Below are 14114 nucleotides of genomic sequence, written 5' to 3' on the forward strand. Positions count from 1 at the left end.
CATGTCACATGATCTTCAAAATGGCGGGTGGTCCGAAATGGCGTAAAATTTTGTATGAAAACCAAGGTGTTCCGGATAACTATGTCGATAAATCCTTCCTTGAAGAGTTACAGAAAAACTGTGAGTTTGCTGTTTAATGTTTAATGTTTAATTTTCTGAAGATAAAAAATGTCAAGCGTCACGTACCCAGACTGCTTCTATAGTATTACTCCCGAAGTTTAGCTTTGGAAACACAAGTTTAACAAACATCTAATCTATTAACGGAGTGGCTCGGTAATAAGTCGTGCGCACGTGTGTGTGTGTGTGTGTGTGTGTGCGCATATTTGTGAGTGTGTGTGCAAGCGCATATTTGTGTATGTGGTGTGTGTGCAAGCGCATATTTGTGAGTGTGTGTGTGTGTGTGTGTGCAAGCGCATAGGCCTATTTGTGTATGTGTGTGCGCATATTTGTGCATGTGTATGTGTGTGTGACTCTGTGAGTGTAACAAAATGCACGATGCGTATGTATTCTGACATGGGGAAAATCATTTGTCAAGGACTGTTCCAAAAAATCACTAATGATGTTTACAGAAAAATGGGTACAGCTAGAATCTTAAATAGAATGAGGCAGAGCGATGTTAAGATATCAAATAACCAAAGGGAAGTAATCGCTCTTTATGCATGTTGGGCGCAAAGTAAGAATCCAGGGCAGAGTTGGAATAATCGGGATTTCCCGAAACCTCATTTGATTTCCAACAAAGCGCCACATTTCCGGAAACGAGCTGCCTCGTTCTAGAAATGGCAACCCTTCGACTGGCACAAAAAAGTATACCCTTTTCACAGGTCATGAATAAGGTATATATGAAAAAGCAAGGTCTTACACAGGGGAAGTCTTGAATTGGGGGTGTGGGGGTACACTGTGTAACAATTCTCTCAGTGACACTCAGCGCATGCAGCTAGCTAGTTGCTGCTGTCTCGATCTATTTTGAACACAATGATTTTTTTTCTCAGAGTAGAGTGTTAGTTTGTTACAACAGGCTGAAATCATCTTTAATTTGAATCAACATTTTGCAACAATCAATCACATCAGTATAGCGCAGAGACTTGCACATTACGTTTCAAGAGCCTAGATTACCATGCAGGGACAAGAGCCTACTCAGTAAAGGGACGTAATGCTGTCTCTGCAGCCCAGAGAGACTTTGTGAGTTTAATATATATAATCAGTTAAGACTGAGTAAAAAATTATTACAATCGATAGTTACCAGTGAAAAGTTATATTGGAACACTCTTGTTGTGTTTTTGTTGTTGTAAAATGTAAGATCTGAAACGTTAAAAATTACGTAAAATTGGTGCGTTTTGGTCGTTTTGGTAGTGTGGTGTGTTGTTACAGCCCTGTGAACTGTGTTGTTACAGCCCGCCAAAGTTATCAAAAGCGTTTTTGCTTTTTGTAATTCGGTTGGTTTGGTGCGTTATACAACCCGTACGAAATGAACATATATGGCCATATAAGAGACATTATAAGAAACCTATAAGTTTCTTATAAGAAACATATAAGTTTCATATATATGACAAGTAAAATGCTATGTATGTCAGTTGTAGGAATAGGTTTCTTATAAGTCTCTTATATGAAAAATACCCCAATTCATATAAGAATCATATATGAATCATATATATATATGAGAACCTGCACTTCCAGAAACCTATAGTTCTCTTATATATGTTTCTTATATGAATCTTATATGACTCTTATATGAATCAGCACTTAGTTTCTGCATAGGAGAATTCAGGACTTGGAAAAAAAATTTGACAATGCTGAATTACTGGCAATACTGGCTTTCATATATGTTTCATATGTGAACAGCTCAGATCATGGGTCAATGAAGTGTTGCACAGACGTCAAAAACAAAGTACAAGATATTGCACTGTAAGTGGTACCACACTGTTGCTTAGTGTCTGTAGGAAGCTACACGGTGAAAATAGAAAAAGAAAAACATGATTCTTGACTTTGATGGGCTTTTTCTGCTCGTAAACACACATTCTTCTGCTCATCACAGCATGCCCCATTATTGAGTTTAAAACACCAATTAAATTTGTTTTGAATAAAACTCACAATTTTACAATAAGAATTTAGAGACCTGAATCAATTAGGTATATCATACTTAGTTTGACTTTTGCAAAACTAAGTAATTACACATTTAATTGAATCAGTCAGACAGACGGAGACATAGAGAGACAGACAGAGGGCAAACAGAAATCTGAGAAAGAAACCCCTTTAAAAATGTTACCATGTTTGAAATGAAACATCGCAAGGTGAAGCCATAATTCATCACCTTTCAGTATGACGTCATGAGCGTGTTCCACACTTGAAATGACGTGTTTTTATCATGTTGTCAGCTGCACGGAGCTTGGAAGTATAATTTCCATTCAACGGTCCGAGTTTGTTAAGTTTTAGCCTATTTTCAACGTCAAACACCATGAAACTATATATATTTGGAATCAGAAAATGGTAAGGAATAGATAGAAGTTGTTTTTAAGTGTCTTTTTTCATAAATAAAGATAGTGGTTATTTATCGGTTTTCTTCATTTTTAAGCATAATTATCAATACAAACCAACAAAACTATATAGTTTTAGATACAGGACGCAATAGGGAATACACCAATATAAATTTTTTGTTTCAAATATTAGTTTTTAAAAATTTGAAAAAATGACATATTTCGAACAAACATTTTAATAACAAAACTTTAAGTGACCAAACTGAAATGCAATCCCATAATCCGGCCTAGATCTGAGATTGTGTGATAAGAAATTCGATCAAATTGATGAAAAACTGTAACTGTGAAAGTGCTGCCTCGACCTTTTGGCAAACGGTAAAATATGACGTCATCAAACTGTCCTATCAATAAACGGAAAAACCTTCTATGAGAAAATCCAGTCAAAAATATCCATATCAAATTTCATAAAGATCCACTCCGTAGTTTTTGAGATATGATCTGCAGTGTGAAAAAACGCCCATAACGCCCAAAACGCAAACTCATTTGTCATGATTTGGTCATGTTCTGCCGATACTATAATGTTTTTCTTTCCTAAAACACACTATAATAGTAGCCTTTCCCAATGTCTATGCTAAAACTGACTTGTCTGTGTTGTCAATGATTTTGCTACAGTGTGAGAACAAAAAGTCTAAACAATCTCACGCCCATAACGCTGTGACACGAAAACTCATTTGGTCGTGTTCTGCCGATACTGTAATGTTTTTCTTTCTTAAAACACACTATAATAGTAGCCCTTCCCAAATGCAATGCTAAAAATGACTGGTCTGTGTTGTCAATGATTTTCTGCGAGAATGCGATCTATCTGTTTGTCGCAAAGACCGTGTGACACGAAAGTTATGAGCGGAAGACAAATCTGCTGAGTGCAATTACGTTTCAGAAGATAGTTGGTTATCACTCAGACACGCAAAGGAACACTATAACTTTATTATTCAGGCCATATTTGCTTTCCTTTGTCATGCATGAAAGTACTGGCCTTGGTTGAAGAAAGTGACCTGTCGCTGTGCAACAAATTTGTCGCCATTTTCCGCCGTGTTTTGTAAATAAAACGTGTTTACTACCCACACATACAAAACGATGCTGTTGGTTCTTTTTATTTTCTTATTGTTTGATTCATGCTTAGCAGTTTAGTATGCTTTGTTTTCTTCTCAATTTAATGGATGGCTATAAAATAAGCATTTAAATGTGAAGGTGTTAAAATTACCCATGATCTGAGCTGTTCACATATATGAACAGGAAGTGGATGGTTTGCCTTGAGCATTATCTCCCCCTGACTGAACGGCCATCTTTGTGACAGCAGCTCTGTGAATGTTTAGCAGAAAATCAGTGAAAGAGCAGGACTAAAATGCAAAATTCTTACAGAAATAATTGGACTTGATGTATGAATATGTGAAGAGAATGTTTATATCATGCTGATGTTTGTGGGTGGCTGGCAGCCCAACCAACCCAACAGCTTGACACTGACAGGTTTGTGTTTTTATTCAAAATCCAGAATTTCCCTCCATTATTTGTTTTACTTTATAGTTCTGGTTCTGCATCAGGTGATCAAATCATGTTTACCAGCACTACTTTGGTTCAAGCAACAACAAACTGTGACAGCTGTGCATATTCAAGAAAATTATTTGTGGCTGTAACTTGTTTGTTGTTTCTTGTTCATAATTTAAAGTTTCAAAGTTATTGGATTTGAAGAGGACAATGAACATGTCTTACTCCTCTTCTTGTGACCAGTGATTTAGAGATCTGTTTGTTTTTGCCCTCAAAATAAACACAACTTCAGTAAAGATATGTATATATAGGCCCATTGCAGAAACTCAAGTTAACAACAGCATTTCTACTCGGCGCGCGCGGTATGAGAATCACGGGTCGTAACTCTCTGGAATTGGTCATCCGCCGCCATGTTGGATGCCTTGCACGATCTCTGACAGTGCTTGAGCGTTGGGTGGCGACTCGACAAAAGTGAAAATGACACGTTGTGTGGCCAAAAACTGCAGTCAGCAGGCACACTTTAAGATCCCTAAAGTTGTTTACCATCAGGGTGACAACTGGAAGGAAGTTACTGAGCGGAGAAGACGATTATAACTGGTTAATTTTTTGCTGTGTGCAGTGCGCTAATCAACAATTGTCCATCGGTTGTGCCTTTTGAATGAACACTGTGATAGGATGCTTTGAAAATTATACTTTGCAGTAGTTACCTGAGCTGCATTGTACCTCATTTGCCTGTCTTGAGAGCTTTATCTTGTGAATTTTGGTGCACTGTCTGCATGGTAATTTGAGATAAAGAATAAATAAATGAATATAATAATGTATTCTTGCTTTACTTTTTATGTTGTGCTGTTGTGTTAAAAAGGCAGATCCCCTTTGGACTCATGCATGCACAGTTTTCTTCATTTTGTCTGCATACACAGTGAAATACGCAAAAAGAACAAGAGTGCAATGAAGAAAACTAACAAAGACGGCATCCAATATGGCGGCGCGAAGAGAGTATGAGCGGAGTTGTGCCCCTTAGGGCCAAAGCTAGCCGATCCATTTGATAACGTCACGCCGAGTAAGAAGAATGAATTGGACCTATATATACTGAACCAAAAGGTATTTTGCAGTTGGATTCATTATACAATTCAAAGTCAAGACAGTTAAATTGGGTTAAGCAGGTCACTGTTGCTGTTATTTCCCTTGTAAACACAAATGTAGGTCAAGGTCGTGTGTCTAGTATGAGACATATAAATATCATATATGAGACATATAAGAATCCTATAAGGGAGATGTAGGTTTCATATATAAGATTCTTGTAAGTCTCATATATATGAATATTTCATATAAGAGACCTATAGCTTTCTTATAAGAGAATATAAGATTTATATAAGAGACCTGTATGAGCTCAGTTTATAGGTTCATATATGATTCATATAAGTTTCTTATAAGAATTCACCTCATTTGCATTTAAAATACCTATAAGCCACATATATGAAACTAGATGATTACCCGCTTCGCCGGGTACCGGCTTCGCCGGGAAGAAGTAGAGCCGAATACCAGGCTGCGCCTGGGTCCGGGTGTACGCCGGCTTTGCCGGCGCACGAAGGAAAGGAGATAAACGTGCAAAACACTGGAGACCTTCTAAAAATAGTAACGTGCAGTGACCTTCTAAAAATAGTAACGTAGTAACGGGAATATGGATTGACGCCACACGGAGGAAGGGAGATAATCGCGGCTGAAAACACTGGAGAAGATAAGGAAGAGTTACTGGTAGTGGATCCCGACAACAAAAAAACAAAAACTCGGTTCAGCGCACACAGCGCTGCGCGCTGAGAGCAGGTGTTGAAATATCTCATCGATGAGGTTGTAGTCCGGGGTGTAGCTGAATACGGTGTCCAAATTTGAAAAAGATCCACCGAGAACTTTGGCCGTGCATCGCGAACAGACAGACAGACAGACACTAGTCGTATATATATATAGATTGTCATACAAGACTCTTATAAGAATCTTATATGAAATTGGGTCCATTTTCTTATAAGAACGTTTCGTACGGGAATGCATCTGCTTTTTCAAGACTAAGCATTGATCACTTTAAAACACAAGGATCATCATAGGCCATCATGACTTGTATCATTTTACATCGAATTCTAAGAAAGAGCACAATTTTCACTATGCGCGCGGTACATTTCTAGAATCGCGTAGCGCAAAGTTGGAATTCCTACAATGGCGGCCATTGTTGGAATTCTTACAAAGCGCAGGTCATTTCCGGAAAAGCGCCGATGACGAGATGGGTCGCAACATGCATACAACATGTGTAATAGAGTACGGAACCTTTTCTCCTGGCACCTGATAGAATCAAGCATTGTACTGAACAAGCGACTTTCATCCTTGACCTTCTATATATATATATATGACTAGTGTCTGTGTGTCTGTCTGTCTGTGCGCGATGCACGGCCAAAGTTCTCGATGGATCTGCTTCAAATTTGGTGGGCTTATTCAGAGAGACCCCGGACACAACCTCATCGATGAGATATTTCAACACGTGCTCTCAGCGCGCAGCGCTGAACCGATTTTGGTTCCACCTGAGCTACCCGGGCCCCCATACCGACACACCAAAGCCGCTAGACCACATCACAACGCCAAAGTTCTCGGTGGATCTTTTTCAAATTTGGACACCGTATTCAGCTACACCCCGGACACAACCTCATCAATGAGATATTTCAACACGTGCTCTCAGCGCGCAGCGCTGTGCGCGCTGAACCGATTTTTTGTTGTTGTTTTTGTTGTTGTCGGGATCCACTACCAGTAACTCTTCCTTATCGTCTCCAGTGTTTTCAGCCGCGATTATCTCCCTTCCTCCGTGTGGCAGATTCTCTTTGGAAACTCGGTCCGTCCGAGGAGGGTCTGATTTCCCCAATAGGGCTGTCTGTGAAGGGACACACATTTTTACATTTAGTCAAGTTTTGACTAAAAGTTTTAACGTAGAGGGGGAATCGAGACGAGGGTCGTGGTGTATGTGTGTGTGTCTGTCTGTGCGTGTGTGTGTGTAGAGCGATTCAGACCAAACTACTGGACCGATCTTTATGAAATTTGACATGAGAGTTCCTGGGAATGATATCCCCGGACGTTTTTTTCTTTTTTTCGATAAATACCTTTGATGACGTCATATCCGGCTTTTTGTAAAAGTTGAGGCGGCATTGTCACACCCTCATTTTTCAATCAAATTGATTGAAATTTTGGCCAAGCAATCTTTGACGAAGGCCGGACTTCCGTATTGCATTTCAGCTTGGTGGCTTAAAAATTAATTAATGACTTTGGTCATTAAAAATCTGAAAATTGTAAAAAAAAAAATGTTTTTATAAAACGATCCAAATTTACGTACATCTTATTTTTCATCATTTTCTGATTCCAAAAACATATAAATATGTTATATTTGGATTAAAAACAAGCTCTGAAAATTAAAAATATAAAAATTATGATAAAAATTAAATTTCCGAAATCGTTTTAAAAACTATTTAATCTTATTCCTTGTCGGTTCCTGATTCCAAAAACATATAGATATGATATGTTTGGATTACAAACACGCTCAGAAAGTTAAAATGAAGAGAGGTACAGTAAAGCGTGCTATGAAGCACAGCGCAACCGCTACAGCGCCAAACAGGCTCGTCCCTTTCACTGCCTTTTGCACTAGCGGCGGACTACGTTCAGTTTCATTCTGTGAGTTCCACAGCTTGACTAAATGTAGTAATTTCGCCTTACGCGACTTGTTTTGGTTGCGTAAGTGTTTCTCTATACGCATCTCTACGTCTTTGTTCGCGTACATAAGTGCATGCGTGCATGTGTGCGTGTTTCTGTGTCGGTTTGTCTCACTGTGTGTATGTCTGTCATTTTGTCGGTATGTTTGTGTATGTGTCTTTGTGTGTCTGCGTGCGTACGTGTGTGTGTGTGTGTGTGTGTGTGTGTGTGTGCGTGCTGAAACAGATTTACATAACAATCTCAATGATTGCTCTCTCTCTCTCTCTCTCTCTCTCTCTCTCTCTCTTTCTCTCTTTCTCTCTCTCTCTCTCTCTCTCTCTCTCTCTCTCTCTCTCTCTCTCTCTCTCGTGCGCTACCACACAGTATTGACTGCTTCATCTCTTTTTGAATGTTTGCACAATACAGACTGTTTTGAATGTTGATATTTCACATGTCAACGCAGGACACATCAATTAACATAATAGTTTGGCTTGTCAGTCTATTTATCGACAAAGAAGCGTGTAAGATGGGATGAAAGTGGGCGAACATGCTTGAGTGAGGACAGATCTACAGCAAATCGGTTTGTATGTTCGTTAACGTGTATATTTCTCGTTGAAAAACAAACATGTACTCAATATAATTCTTACTCATTCCCACAAATATGAATTTAAGCTGTACGTGGTTTCAAAGAGACACATTTTGTATTGAATTGGGGTGTGAAGTTGGCGACTACGCTTTGTTTACACCTGGCGTCAGCGCGCTATCAGTATAGCCGAATATACGGCATTGAACCTACTCACAATCAAAAGGTTTAAACCTGCAAATGATATTAAGATGCTCTTTTTGATTTGCCTTCCTTATTTTTTTAAATTTAACATGTGTATGTTTCATTTCTTGGGACTGTTCAAATGTTTTACACTGAAAACCCTCGCGCCCCCTAATTGGCGTAGAGGCGCGTCCCCCGGGTGGTGGATGGGGGAGCCTTCTCTACTAATTTCTGAGAGAAGGTCGCATCACTCTCGATGCCGTGAACCTAATTAGGATCTTTTTCTTGTTTCTTCTCTATTTCTGCCTCCCCAAAGTCCTTTTACTTTCCTTTTCTCACCCATAAAATTCTTAACTTATTACCCTTGTTAAGTGGTTCTTGTATAGAATATAGTCAATGTTTGTAAAGATTTTAGTCAAGCAGTATGTAAGAAATGTTTAGTCCTTTGTACTGGAAACTTGCATTCTCCCAGTAAGGTCATATATTGTACTACGTTGCAAGCCCCTGGAGCAATTTTTTTATTAGTGCTTTTGTGAACAAGAAACACTTAACAAGTGGCTCTATCCCATCTCCCCCCTTTCCCCTATCCCATCTCCCCCCTTTCCCTCGTCGCGATATAACCTTCGTGGTTGAAAACGACGTTAAACACCAAATAAAGAAAGAAAGAAAGAAAGAAAGAACACTGAAAACCAAAGCCGATTACTTGCCTCATTATGATTTTTGTTAGCATACTGAATTACGTCATAATTACAAAAACAAACAGATAATTACGTCATTTTAAGTGGCACAAACGTGTACATTAATGCCTTCTCTTTCGAATGATTTACAGGTATAGAATTTCTGTCAAGCGGTTTAAGTTTTATGTCCGTTTTATGAACCCAACCCTCAAAACAAGAATAGTAACGCCAAAGAAGGAAAACATACACACAAACCAATGTTTTTCTCACCGGTGGTTTGGAATATTGCCCCAAAACTTTAGATTTAGTGTTGTGGTGTTAAAATCTATCAGAAAAATGTGTTTGCTAACGTGACGCCAAAAAGTAACCAAAACGGTCCTTAGCCGACTGACTAAAGGAGGAAATCTTTGATCAAAGACGGTTCCAAGAAATAACTGAAGAGGTTTCGTAAAGATTGGGTACAGCTAGTTGTAAATATAATCCGAAATCGGTCCTGGTTCTTGGAATCAGACTGTATGTTTGAGTCATAATTGGCAAATTTATTATTTGTTTTCAGTGTACACAAGGACCTACTCCTATCAGAGCCTGGTTGTGGAATCTGGAATAATTACGCAGCAGTTGAGCAGGTAGGTACATGTACACTGTAACCTCGGCAACAAAAAGTTGATGTTTTACTTAAAGTCCGTTGCTTTTACCGTTTACTTAGTTAGACTGCATTGGTTTAAGATTGAAAGATGCTGTTTTTGATTTAAGTCTATGTCGAACTTCAGAGAGAGGGATTATATTCATTTCTGACAGTTGAAAATCTTAAAAGTGTCATTGCTTGCTTGTGGGTAAAAATGCTAACCATTGTTACGCTTCTGAGCACCCTACCAATAGTTTTGTTTAATTGTTGTTGTTCTTCTTCTTCCAGTTCATAGACTGGGTCCTTTCTCGACGTTTCAAATCATTTTTATTATAGACACATTAACATATCTATATATATATACGACTAGTGTCTGTCTGTCTGTCTGTCTGTCTGTCTGTTCGCGATGCACGGCCAAAGTTCTCGGTGGATCTTTTTCAAATTTGGACACCGTATTCAGCTACACCTCGGACACAACCTCATCGATGAGATATTTCAACACGTGCTCTCAGCGCGCAGCGCTGTGCGCGCTGAACCGTTTTTTTTGTTTTTGTTGTTGTCGGGATCCACTAACAGTAACTCTTCCTTATCTTCTCCAGTGTTTTCAGCCGCGATTATCTCCCTTCCTCCGTGTGGCGTCAATCCATATTCCCGTTACTACGCTACTATTTTTAGAAGGTCACTGCACGTTACTATTTTTAGAAGGTCTCCAGTGTTTTGCGCGTTTATCTCCTTTCCTTCGTGCGCCGGCAAAGCCGGCGTACACCCGGTCCCAGGCGCATCCTGGTATTCGGCTCTACTTCTTCCCGGCGAAGCCGGTACCCGGCGAAGCGGGTAATCATCTAGTATATGGTCATGGCTCAGAAAAGGTGTCGAATTTGTGGGACACTTGAGTCACAAATACAAACTCTTGGATTACTTTCCATTTTGGGGTCCAGCATGTGTTTAGTTGTGTCTGGGCAGTAACAATGTATTTTCATCAATTACTGCGGAATGAATTGCATTTAAAATTTTAACTGGAGTGTGTTACATAACACAGTGTCACACATTGTTTTCTAATACACAGTTAACAGTAAACCTATTACACAATAAAAGTTAACTGCATTATTTAGTATCTACCTTGATCTTCATTTGTGAAAAGTGGCATTCCCCGACAGCAATAATCTGCATATCTAGGTACCCTAGGAATGTGTGTGTGTTACAGGAACACCAATAAACAAAACAACGATCAAACAAGTACTCAAAGAACTGAAAAGAACTGAAAAGATTACTGTTTCAGCAGTCAATCTATTCTTAGTTCCACGCAGTACTTCATACGGACAGTCTGCAAACAAAATCAAATCAGAACAAGATGTGAACATGTATTCAAACAAAAATCAACTTTCTGTGTCTCACAACACAGACATTCAAAACTGCAAAATTCCTATTTATTTTACACACAAAACCTTAGAAATACATGTAATGGGAAGAGAAACAAGTACATAATAGTAAAGAGTTGAAATGCATCAATGATACCGGACCAGTTATTCCCATTATCAGTTATCTGTCAAGTCATTCCTAAAAGTTTCCAATGAGTGTGTTACATTTCACCAAAAAAATCAAACTTTAGGACACTGTCAAGATATTCACATGAAAAATGCATGCAAAAGAATGAAAAATGAAAGAGCAAAACCATAACAACCTAACAATGATGTATTATGACTTCTACCATGCTCCAATTCACAATATAGAGAAGATTAAATTACATACTCTTACTCCGAATCACATAAAGAGCATTGACGCAGTCTGAATAGCTAAGGTCTGAAAAGGCTACCCGTCTTAAAGTTTAAAAGGGAAGCAACCCAACCACAAAAAAGGTAAACACAGCTATGGCAATGACCAAATACCCGGGGAGTTACCTCCCCTGCTGGGTATGTGACGTCACTTCCACTGCTGCACCACGTGGTATACTCATTCGACATCTTTCAGTTCTGACGAGAGGTCGTGTTTCCAAAGGCTCTGTGTGCGTTGTTGGAGTTTTCATAACACCCACCGACCACCTACCCGTCTGCTTATCTTCTACCTGGTAGTTGGTGAGCTCTTTCCATTTTATCTTGCTTTTCGTAAGAACTTTTGGCTTGTTATTGATAACTTTCCGTCCTTTTTGGACTTGTGAATTTTCGTCAGTAACTGTTGTTGTTGTGTTGGCCGCCATTTGCATTTTGGCCGGCATGATGTATAACGCGAGTAGACGTGGCAAGGGCGACGTTAAGGGCAAGTTTAAGCCTAAATCATCTTCTTAAGGTTCTAAACCTGTGCTAGTTGTCCTTTCGGACAAAGAGAATAACACTGTCATGTCTGTTACCTTTCTCCCCCCGGGGAACTCGTTGTCGCGAGCGGTATTTCTGCTGCTTGCGTCACTTCGGCGGCTTGCTCGTCCTCGTCAGACGGGCAAGCCTCTCTTGTTTCTTCTTTGTTGAGCTCCTTAGTTACAGAGATTCGCAACTTAGTGCGTGACGTTTTGAAGCGTGCTACTCCCGAGGAAACCCTTTTACATCCGCCGGCAGGGAGCGATGTCCGCTCTTTGACGTCTTTTTCCTTTCCTGTTGCCACGGCTTCCGGTGATACCGGAACTTCTACTACTGCTTCTGCTTCTGCAGGAAGCTTACAAGGTATGTCGAGCTTGTCCTCTGGCTCTCGTGAAGCCAACGGATGGTGTCTGTAGATACGGAGCTCACCTGGCACGGGTCACTCCCGTTTTCCTGCTCAGTTTCGTTCAATACCCATTCAGCGTGAGTTCGATTCTGAGCAAGGGCGGTTTCCTTCGGAAGTCGCGCTTCCGGGTTTTCCCGGAAGCGAAGGTCCTCCTTCCACTCCCATTCAGCGGCAGTGGTTGGAGTTGACCGTGGACTGGCCTCCGGGCAACAGGGCTTCCGGCCCCAGTCATCACGACCAGCGTTTCCACATCAAGGTGTGGCTTCGCCGGCCGTGTTTCCGGCTTAGACCGGATCCGCTTTCTCTCTTCCCGGTACTCCTTCTCGGATGTCCGTGGTTGAGAGTCAGCTTCCTGACTATGGCCAGTTGGGGCATTCTTCTCTTCACTATGGTGTTGGGTCGACACCCCTTCCTGTTCCGGCGGCTTCAAGCTTGTCGTCAGCGCTCCCGTCCCTGCCTTCTGGTATGGTTACGGGACATGACGGTTTTCGGTCTGACGGATTTCCGGTTTCGGCTTATCCTGACCGTCAGCTTGCCTCTGGTTCAGTTGACTTTGGTCAAGGTCATCCCGACTATTCTGACACGCAGTCAGTTGGCTGTTAGGGCAGTCTTCCTTTCACCATTCTGGCGTTGGGTCGGCTTCCCTTTCAGCGCCGGCGGCACTGTTCTGACCTCTCTTTGTCCTGTTGCGGGCATTGGCGCTTTCAGAGCACGGGCGGTAGCCGCTGGCGCTGCGCTTCCGGTTTACCGGAAGCATAGGTCCTCCTTGGTATTTACACTGTGTGTTCTTCCCTGGAGTTGACCGCTGACTGGCCTATGGGCGTTCGGGCTTCCGGCCCCAGTCATCGCAACCTTCGTTTCCGCATCATGGTGCGGTTTCGTCAGCTGTGTTTCCGGCTCAGTCCGGATTCGCTTTTCCTCTTACGGACACTCCTTCCGGATGTCGGTGAGCGAGGATGTGCATCCGCCCTATGGGCTGTTAGGGCAATCTTCCTTTCACCATACTGGTGTTGGGTCGGCTTCCCTTTCAGCGCCGGCGGCACTGTTTTGTTCTCTCCTTTGTCCCGTTGCGGGCATCGGCGTTTTCAGTACAAGGGCGGTAGCCGCTGGCGCTGCGCTTCCGGTTTACCGGAAGCATAAGTCCTCCTTTGTAATTACACTGTGTGTTCTTTCCTGGAGTTGACCGTTGTCTGGCCTACGGGCATTCAGGCTTTCAGCCTCGGCCGTGACAAGTAGTCTCTTCACTGGTTGGGTGTTGCGTCTACTGTCTAGTCAGTTCTGGTGGCTTCGGATTTTACCTCCTCTTTTTCTTACCCTCTTACGGGAGGGGTTGAGACAGGACGGTTTCCGGGTGGACGGGTTTCCGGTTTTCCGGTCATCCCGTTCAGTAGTTTTCCACTGGCAACTGTGACTTCGGCCGTGTCAGTTCTCTTGGCTATTCTGTTATACAGTCTTTAGCCAATGATCAGACATGTTCTGGATTTCCGTCTAAGCTCTTGGCTTCTCGCGAGGTCTCGACGGAGGTTACTTCCACATATTATATGAAGGTACATCGGCTTCCTCTTTGGTTGCATTCAGCGATGTCGGACTTCCGTTCCGCGAAGGAGGAGTTTTTTCCT

The 14114-nt window shown here is 41.3% G+C and overlaps 1 protein-coding gene across 1 annotated transcript in view; it reads left to right on the forward strand.

The window, feature by feature from the left end:
* The first annotated feature begins 13 nt into the window (after window positions 1-13).
* LOC138949196 (phosphatidylinositol N-acetylglucosaminyltransferase subunit C-like) overlaps window positions 14-14114 on the forward strand; it is a 41585-nt gene continuing 27484 nt past the window's right edge. The window contains exons 1-2 of the mRNA XM_070320975.1: window positions 14-120; window positions 9733-9802. Of these exons, the coding sequence (XP_070177076.1) occupies window positions 21-120; window positions 9733-9802 (170 nt within the window). The 5' untranslated portion in view covers window positions 14-20. The remainder of the gene's footprint in view (window positions 121-9732; window positions 9803-14114) is intronic.

Source organism: Littorina saxatilis, linkage group LG15 (genome assembly GCF_037325665.1).
Source record: "Littorina saxatilis isolate snail1 linkage group LG15, US_GU_Lsax_2.0, whole genome shotgun sequence".
In the NCBI taxonomy this organism is placed as follows: domain Eukaryota; kingdom Metazoa; phylum Mollusca; class Gastropoda; order Littorinimorpha; family Littorinidae; genus Littorina; species Littorina saxatilis.